Source organism: Pavona decussata, unplaced genomic scaffold (assembly GCF_977016875.1).
Source record: "Pavona decussata unplaced genomic scaffold, jaPavDecu1.1 SCAFFOLD_348, whole genome shotgun sequence".
Classification (NCBI taxonomy): domain Eukaryota; kingdom Metazoa; phylum Cnidaria; class Anthozoa; order Scleractinia; family Agariciidae; genus Pavona; species Pavona decussata.
Window position 1 is genome coordinate 97646 of NW_028145732.1, and position 9855 is coordinate 107500.

Below are 9855 nucleotides of genomic sequence, written 5' to 3' on the forward strand. Positions count from 1 at the left end.
TTTTAGATTGCCATTATTTCAACAATTGCTAAATACATTTAGTTGGTACCTTTTGTGTGTCTTTTACCCCCCTCACTTTTCATACAAGGTAAAAAATTACCCCTTCAAAAAGAGCTCATTTAAAAAAATTACCCCCCCCCCCTCAAAAACCACCCCCCCCCCCCCAGGCCGTAATACACGATTGGTCCCTTATAATGTACAGTAAGTGATAATACCGGTATTCTAGTTACAATTCCCTCTTTTGAAAGTCCTGATAAGTTGACTATGTCGAAAGTTATTCATTCATTCGTTTGAAGGTGGGTATAGAGTGTGCGTGGAGGGATGCCGATAGGGACATACGCGACCTTTTTGTGGTACAATGCGCACTGAGCTTATCTGAGGACTATAGCAGTGACTGTTTCCACAAATAAATTGGGTCACATCTTCGGAGAAGTTTTGGTAGGAAGGTAAACACAACAAAAGAGTATGGCTTACCCTATTCCTTTACATATACCCTCAGCACCCTCCCCCATCGCCTTCCCCTCCCCCACCAGTGTATGCATGTTGGAAAAATAGTTAGCAATCCCTTCCTGTTTCGCTCCTATCTCGTTTTGTGATATTTAAAATTGATAGGCCTCCTGGGGGTATTAATAGAGGAAATATTAGTATTTAGTTGTGCTGAAGACATGTCTGAGTTGTGATTGCAACAATTTTTGCATGTGATAATTATGTTTTTAAAACTCACAGCATATTGATGTCAGATACAAACACTTTCTAAGTTCAAGACACTTATTATTCTGAAAGAGTGAGTAGGGAGGGTTTGTAATGAAAAAAGGTTACAGTATAAACTTCAGTGGCACCAATGGCAGCAGCGTAGTTAGCAAATTTTTGTAAATAATTTATGTTGAAACTATACAATTCCCAAGAAAATTTAAAAAGCTATAGTTTGGCCTCAATAATTATATTTGAAATTTCCTTACAGTTGGAAAATATCAGAGTTCTTAAAATGAGGCAGACCAAAACTATGCCCACCATGAAATACAACTGCCCAAATCTTAGACATAATCATCATTCTGAACACTGGGCTGCCACTTCATATCAAGATAATAAATATTCCCTGACTTTTCACTTATCAAAAACCAGTTTACACTTTAATACCACAGAAAAACAAAATTGTTCCCCCAATAAAGCCACAGAGATCAGTTCCTTAATTACCTTTGCCAACAAGAAAGCTCTTGGCCAAACCTAGTGGCTACCCAAAAATAAAATTTCCTGACTTTGAGGTAGAATTAAGAAATTCCCTAACTTGATACAGAATTCCCTGACTTTACCCTGACCCTGAAAAAATCTTTCTCCCTGACTTTCTAATAATAAGCCCTGATCGACATAAGCCCATGGACAGTTACAACTGGCTTTTTTAGCAATTAAGCTGAGTTTTCATGCTTTTCCACTGTGGTGCTGCATTGGTGGGGAGTAGAAACAAATGTTTGGTTTATCAACAGATTGGCCATCATAAAGTGATTCATTCTAACAAAGGGCTAACCCTCAAAATGTCAGCACTTAAATCTATTTATGGTGGCCAATTTACATTTAGTTGTCAACTCTGTCAAGAAACCAAACATTTCACCCTGAAAATAAGCCCTCCCCCCAAAAAGACCCCTGAAAGAGTCCTTTGAATGACTACTTTCTAAAATTGTTTTCACCCGTGGATCAATAAACTTATTGGCATTACCAAAGCCTCACTTTGCAACTGTACACAGTTTTGTGGTTTTATTAATAACACACCTTTCTTGTCAGGCATAGCCTTAGCCTTACTACAAACTATAAAGCCACTAACATACAGATGTTCTCACTATCAAGCCATTCAAGCAAAGCATGCACAGGACTAACTAAAGAATTTAATCTGCAACAAGCTCTTCATGTACCCAGCGATTGGGTTCAGATTGAAAGGTTGGGTTGATTCACAATGTTTTGCTTACATGTATTTGGCCAAACTGGTCTATGGTAATTTCCCTTGAATATATTAGAACTGTAAACCTTCTCAAAGGTTTTATCCCTATCTCTAAGCACTGAGTAACGGTTACCAAGCAAAAGTTTCTGAAGAACACAGAAGAAACCAGACAAAAAATATGAAGCAATGTTTTGCCAAAGAATTCAAGTTAACAGTGATCCAAAATAATATTTAAGGCTGGACAGAAGTCTGTCAAAGATTACTTCAGGTTCCAACATTTAATAGCAGTAGTTAAGTGGTGAATTCAAGACTGCACCACAACTTAGTTCAATGAATGCTACATTCAAGACTTCCTAGCTTCCTCCTGTTTTGCTTTTTCTTTGTCCTGAGTGTTTTTGTCTTTAGTGTCTTTATCCTTTTCCTTGTCCTTGTCCTTTTCTCTGCTTTTTTCCTCTTTCTTACTAGCTTCATCTCTCTCTGCGTCTCTATTAGCCACTTTATTGTTGATCAGGTTGTGAAGCGCGATAACTGCACGCACAAGAGATGCCACGTAAACAACCAACATCTGATCATTGGTTTTCACCGACAATGACTTCACAAATTCTTCCAGATTTAAGTTAGGTAGCAAATTGAAGACATCTTGTAGTTGATATATAATTGTGTGATTCACAGGAAGCTTGCCAGTTGCCACTTTGTCCAGATAATCTCTGATGTCTTGAAGACGTGAATTGAGACCTTTCAGCGACAAAAGTTGGTTTGTTATCCGCTGGGAAAGTGTTCCTGCTGTAAGGTTCTTGATATCCCTAAAAAGGAGAGGTAGAAAGGAATACATCTATTACCCCTTACTAAAGTACAAATGTCTGGTGGAGGGAAACTACTGTTCAGTACCTTTCATTTGAATGGTCACACTCTAGGATTTCATCCACAAACTCAAAACTTAGAACCACCTAGTACAGCATAATAAACAGCACCACAGGAAAGTACTGCTTGGTAGCTTTCATAATTTATGAATCGTCACACTCTAGGATTTCATCCACAAACTCAAAACTGATAACCACCTTGTACAGCATAATAAACAGCACCACAGGAAAGTACTGCTTGGTACCATTCATAATTTATGAATGGTCACACTTTAGGATTCATCCACAGACTAGACAACTGGATCCACCTTGCCAAGCATAATAAACAGCACCACAGGAAAGTACTGCTCAATCTCTTGAGTGGTTACACTTTAATCCACTGACTCAAAAGAAGCTCACTACCAACTCCAAATATGACCTTAGGAGTGTAAGAATTAATTGGAATTGCCTTATTTAGTTTTCTTTTATGTTTTCTTTAGATTGCTCTTAGTTTTGATTCATGGCCTACAACAGTTCATTAGGGAAACTCAGGCCCACCAATTATTTTCCTTGACTTTGGTAATACTTCTTATAAAACCAAAAATCAACCTAAAATTTGACATAACCCCTTTACACTCCCAGCCCTGAAACTGGCTGATCTGAAATGCACAAACAAACAACAAAGCTGAGTGGATCTTCAGTCACAAACGTACTGTAAACATTTGTAAGGTCAGATTATTATTACCTTAGTAAATGCTCAACTCCAACTTCTTCTGCTTCTTCAGCACCGATCTCACTGGCAATGTGCTCAAACGTTTTTGTTGTAGGAGTACCATCCTGTGAGAAGTAAAACATGAAACTCAACACAGAACTCTAAAGCTCAACTAACGATCATCAAGGTTTTAAAAGGTATACAAGTATTGTGGAAAAAGAAACAGCCAATTAGATCAATGTTGTGTATGTCCTGAATGAGTAGGAGCTTGCAGGACCAGACAGGAAAATACTAGGCCCAAAGTCATGGCGCATGGACTGCGCGCAAGGAGTAAATCATCTGAACATCTACCATCTTGACTTTTTTTATATACTCAACACAATCTACTGCATTATGGATGATCTAAAACAGAACGCCATTTTTTAAAACTTTTTCAAGGGTAAATCAAGTTGGGATTCAGGGTCCGAAATTGCGCTTTCCTGGTCGCCAATGTGACTAAAAATTTTGCACTGGCGACCAGAATTTCACAACTAGTCGCCAGCGGGCGATTAACTATTTCATGCCACGATCATTACACAAAGAATAACTTTGATTTTCAGCCAAATCGATAAAAATAAAATTCAAAGCCACCCGCCAATTGCTCACTTACTTTTTACCTTTCCACTGCTTTTGAAGTATAAAACCGATTTTCCTTTTATTATAAATCTATCACAATGCTTCACAGCTCGAGCAGTGCGAAGCTTCGCCGCCATGTATTTTGAACAAGAAATTTGCACGGTTGTGGCCTGGTGCGAACAACATGGCGATCCATCGATCGTCTTGACAGAACGCGAAAGGAAAGATCGTTTACGGTTTTGAACATAGAGCAAAGAACCAACCGGCAGTTTTTCAATCGGGTACATTTCTTGTCCAAAAGGTAGAGACAAGAGAAGGTATGAAGTTGACTTGAAACATTTGGCAATCTTATGAAACTGCGTATAATAGCCAGCATTCGATTTGTTCGTCGTGGTTTTTTAGTGGTAGGTGTATAAATCGCCATTGGGACCCCAAATGCGTTCTCTTCGTTCTGATTCTTAAAAGAAAAATTGGCGACCAGAATTTTCCATCTGGCAACCCAAAATTTTGGTTTGTGTTTCGGTGCGAAGGAAAAATTTTATTGACACTTTTTTTCCGCTTTTTGGCGACCACATTTTTCCATATGGCGACTGAAAAAAACGTTTCTGTCGCCACTTGGCGCCTGCCTAAAAAAGTTAATTTCGAACCCTGGGATTAGATAGCGCTTTGTGGAAAAACAAAGATATCAGTGAGACCTCGTGCTTTGTGTACACTGATGAGCAGGGAGCAAGGGATGCATTTCTAAAAAGGACTACAGGAGATTATTTGAAGGGGTGCACAGAATAAGGCCCTAAGTGACTTTTGATGGAAGTTCAAATTCTCCTTTTGTTTCACAAGTGAATACAAGGCAATTTGGAAGGAGAATCAAGCAATCTATCAGAAGTCACTAAGGGCTTTTTTCCAGGCACCCCTTCATTTGATGACTATTGAAACTATTAATAGTTGAGAAAACTACTGTGATAGTTATTGATAGTTGAAATAATTATTGTGATAAATGCATTGCTATTAGAATTCTCACTTTTGCAAAAAATCTATAGTTTGATGTATTGTTACACTCCTAGTGGAAACTATAGCACAGGAGACTAGTTTACTGTTGATCAGAGTTTGAAAGTCACCAGTGAAACTGGTTTCTTCAAAGTTTAAAGAGCTGTCGACAGCTCTGTGTGTGTTTTTGTAGATACAAGTACCTGGATTAGGGTAATGGTTTTTTGTCTAACATAACAAAACTTACATCATGTACTTCCTCAACTGCCACATAAGCATCTGTAGGTAGACCGAGGTCTTTTGGCTTGGCATCAATAATAACAAGCACCTATTAACAACAACAACAACAACAAATAATGTATTGGATGGTCTGTTGCTTGTTAAAGCAGCATTTGACGTTTCCATGTATCCAACATCATGCAAGAGCTCGAACCATTGTTAAACATGCAATCTGACTCAATTTGTGCGAAGATATTCTATTAGCATATTTGCATTAAAATCAAGTGCACAGGAATGCCATCTAATGAGATTCAATTATTCAAAACTCAGCTCTTTTAACAACTTTGACATTAACATTTTTCCATTCTTGGTAATGGTGTTGGATACATCAAAACGTCGAATAATGTTACTTTTAATTTTTCTTCTTAACAAATAATGTTCAATTGTTTTATAAAGAAATACAAAGTGTCTGAAAACAAGGCTATCAGTTAAAAGGAAGAAAAAGAACCTAAGAAACCGCATGAGTATCTAATGTTTGGCTGGCACAAAGGTAGATGAAAAACCCATCTACATTAATTTATTTTGTAACATGAAATCTGACAATAGTATAAGCTTATAGATGGTAAAACCACCTTAAAATCTCAAATACTATACTAAGTTTGAATTGCTTCTAGTCTTCTTCCCTTGCAACATGAATTCAAGAACTTTTCTGACGGTAAAATATATGACAAATTCAAGACAAAAACTGTCTTTCACTAGATTTGTACATGTACATGCTGTTTTTTATACTTTTGATTAGAAAAAAGTTTTAGGTAAGTTTAGTTTCCTCTTTGTAGCTATAAAATGAACAAAACACAACAATGAAAAGTCAATACATCAACGTTTACTTACCGAGTTTGAGCAGTATCTTCGTATCAACTCATTCACTTTAACGTCATTGTGATGTAACTTTGGGCCTGTGTGATACCAACCAACGATTCTTTCTCGAGCTGTAAATGAATGATAATTTCAAAAGCAAAATTGAAAGGAAGCAAATAATTTATTATTGATCTTCATAATTTTCTTAGAAATTAAAGCACACAGAAAAAATAGAAAGTTATGCAAAGGCTTAAAAGTATCCCACATCTCCCTCGAAGATGATTCTTATTCCCAGGTTTAAACTACAGTGTAACAAGAAGAAGTGAAGGGTTTTTTTGGTTTGAATTTACAAGGTTGGTATGAGGGAGAAAGGAAGGGAGTGATTTTAACCTTTCACTAGTGATGCTGCACACGTAACCATATATTTCAGGTGTTAAGGTTTATGTGTACATAATAAGCTTTTGCATCAAATGCAGGGTCCGAAATTAACTTTTTTAGGTAGGCGCCAAGTGGCGACTGAAATTTTTTGTTCAGTCGCCATATGGAAAAATGTGGTCGCCAAAAAGCAGAAAAAAAAGTGTCAATAAAATTTTTCCTTCGCAGCGAAACACAAACCAAACTTTTTGGTTGCCAGATGGAAAATTCTGGTCGCCAATTTTCCTTTTAAGAATCAGAACGAAGAGAACGTGTTTGCGTTTGGGGCCGCAATGGCGATTTATACACCTACCACTGAAAAACCACGACAAATGAATCGAATGCCGGCTATATACGCAGTTTCATAAGAATGCTAAATGTTTTAAGTCAACTTTATACCTTTTCTCGTCTCTACCTTTTGGAGAAGAAATGTGCCCGATTGAAAAACTGCCGGTTGGTTCTTTGCTCTATGTTCAAAACTGTAAACGATCTTTCCTTTCGCGTTCTGTCAAGACGATCGACGGATCGCCATGTTACTCGCACCAGGCCACAACCGTGCAGCATTTCTCGTTCAAAAAACATGACGGCGAAGCTTCGCACCGCTCGAGCTGTAAAGCGTTGTGATAGATTTATATTAACAGGAAAATCGGTTTTATATTTCAAAAGCAGTGGAAAGGTAAAAAGTAAGTGACCAATTGGCGGGCGGCTTTGAATTTTATTTTTATCGATTTGGCGGAAAATCAAAGTTATTGTTTGTATAATGATCGTGGCATGAAATATAGTTAATCGCCCGCTGGCGACTAGTTGTGAAATCCTGGTCGCCAGTGCAAAATTTTTAGTCGCATTGGCGACCAGGAAAGCGCAATTTCGGACCCTGAAATGGAAACTTGGAAAAAAATCTGAGCTCCAGATGGGATTTGAACACACAACCCTTTGTGCTCTAGTCAGATGCTCTAACCACTGAGCTAATGGAGACTCCATGGTGAGCAAGGGTGGAATGTGGGTCTTTGACTAGAACTGCATCATGCAGTCACACAGTCAAATCAATACAGGCCCATAAGAGTCATAACTGCATCACGCAGTGATAAATCAAATAGAATGCAATTGACTCTGATCTTCAACATGGCTTGTGTGGTCAGTTCTGTTCTACACCAGGGAAATTGTGCAGGGAAGCCAGCCTGAAAAAAGTATGGCAGAACTTGACTAAATCTTGCACTTGCAGAGGTATTTTCTGAAAACTCGCTTGTGCACTTGCCACGCTCTGCAGACTGGCGGGGCTGGGGGTGAGGTAAGATTGTCCTAATTACTTGGGCTTCCCACAGGGAGACCAAGTTGAAAATTGCCCTTCGTTTTCTTTTTTTTCCTCATTCAGTCACAAATCGCCGTCAGGGCCTTAAAACGCATGCGCAGGTAATCTTGTCGCTGCATGGGTTTGCAAGGGTCGGACATTTATTTAGTCGCCGATTTTCGCGTTTTCCGAAGGAAAACACAACTTTTCGAAGCGGTACATCGAAAGAAGAACTACTAAGGAATACTCAACAGTTTCGATAGCGGAAATCCGAGAAATAACGGCGAAGAAACTGTGCTTCGAGTACAAATTGTTGTTTTATCCAGGCGACGAGTTAGCGGAGCGCGGACATCTCAAATCCTTATTGAGGCCACGGACTTTCTACGAGATTTTTGAGTACTTCTGGGAATTCAACGAAAAATTACAGGTTTGATCATGAATTTGTACTGAAATACTATTCTAAGTGACCGATTCTTTATATTCTGAACAGTTTTTTGCGAAAATTTGAAAAACGTGCCACGCAAGGGTTGATAATTCACTTTGAAATGGACTGGTAGTTCCTTCAAATCGCTTTCGCGTCTCTCGTCTCGCATTTAGAATTATAAGCGTTTCTTTCTTAGGCGTAAAAAAAGACTTATCTGAATAAATTTTTCCTTTAGGAAAGCATTCTGTCTGTTTTTCTCTCTATTTTAATTGCCAAAACGTGACAACTGCGTAATCTTGCGTAATCAAACGCATGCACCGGAGATGGATCAAATTTCGCCTATGTGAAGCGAGGACAAATTTTATCGATTAATGGGTGAAAGATATCGACAAAAAGAAATTCCCACGAAACACCAATTTTAATCAGAATTCCCTTTTTTCAAAAAACAAAAACTTTTGCGAGGGGGGGATGAAGCCAACACAAGATATCCCTGCTCACTTTGCTAAATCCTGTTGGCCAGATAGAGGCACACAAATTGAATGCAATAAAATAGGTTGAAAGCTCGGATTTTACTGTCAGAACCTTTATTAGATTCTAACATTTATTACTTATTCGGTCAGTGTAAAACGCAGACTACAGACCGGGCGTAAAAAACGGACAGAGGGTAAAATTTAGACCAGGAATATACATTGCTTTCAATATACTTGCTTGATGTACTATGCTGTAAAACAATTGACAAATGACAACTGAGATTTTATCATGTCAACTTTCTGGCGTTTACAGCTGGATATGCCAGGAAAGAAGCACATATGCGTCTTGTATTATTATGCTCATGATGAGAACATTTTGGATATAAAAAGACCTTCTACTTTTGGAAGTTAACCTTTGGCCAATGGGTATTATTTTGGGTTTAGTTTTGAATCATAGGTATTCACTGGTACCTGCCCAAGGTTTTTTAGATGTGAGTTCGTCACTCAGATTCTGCTGCAGTGACTGATTTATAAGGTTTTGACCCAAGCCCTCAGAGCCTTTCCCTTATACCTTCCACTACCTTACCTACCAATGGATAGATTATGTTCATAATGTCTAATACACCTACCATTAACTTTCTTGAACATTCCATACATGTTTTCTAGGTAATCATGATCCAAGAACCAAACACTTGGATCTTTCTCATCTTCATCAAATGGAACTACCAAAAAAGATACATGTCGTGTCAAGTTGAATTTGTCAAAAGAAATTAAAATATAAACCAGAATATTAAAGAGGGAAAGTTGTGAGATCGTATTCCGTATTTTAGAAAAGGATGAGTTTATAAGATAAAACCTAATGTTTTCTCTTCAAAGACAGCTGAACTATAACTGTGTGGGGGTCTGTACTGACAAAAAGTGGGCACGTGCGCGCTGCACCAAATTGCAATTTTACATGGAGGCTACGTAACGTCCCCGGCCATTTTTAAAGCAAAGTAACTGAACTATAATAAATGATTCAGATAACTACGTCCTATAATATGAGATTAAATTTCTCACCAGCAAAGCTATTCGCGACATCAAGAACACCTTTTCGCCTCGA

General features: G+C 38.1%; 1 protein-coding gene across 1 annotated transcript in view; it reads right to left on the bottom strand.

The window, feature by feature from the left end:
• Positions 1-1734: 1734 nt before the first annotated feature.
• Positions 1735-9855, bottom strand: part of LOC146453133 (26S proteasome non-ATPase regulatory subunit 7-like) — an 8347-nt gene continuing 226 nt past the window's right edge. Inside the window, exons 1-6 of the mRNA XM_085096989.1 lie at positions 9813-9855; positions 9383-9475; positions 6191-6288; positions 5328-5408; positions 3515-3606; positions 1735-2733 (exon numbers count right to left, since the gene is read on the bottom strand). The exon at positions 9813-9855 is cut by the window's right edge and continues 226 nt beyond it. Coding sequence (XP_084953115.1) covers positions 2274-2733; positions 3515-3606; positions 5328-5408; positions 6191-6288; positions 9383-9475; positions 9813-9855 — 867 coding nt within the window. The 3' untranslated portion in view covers positions 1735-2273. The remainder of the gene's footprint in view (positions 2734-3514; positions 3607-5327; positions 5409-6190; positions 6289-9382; positions 9476-9812) is intronic.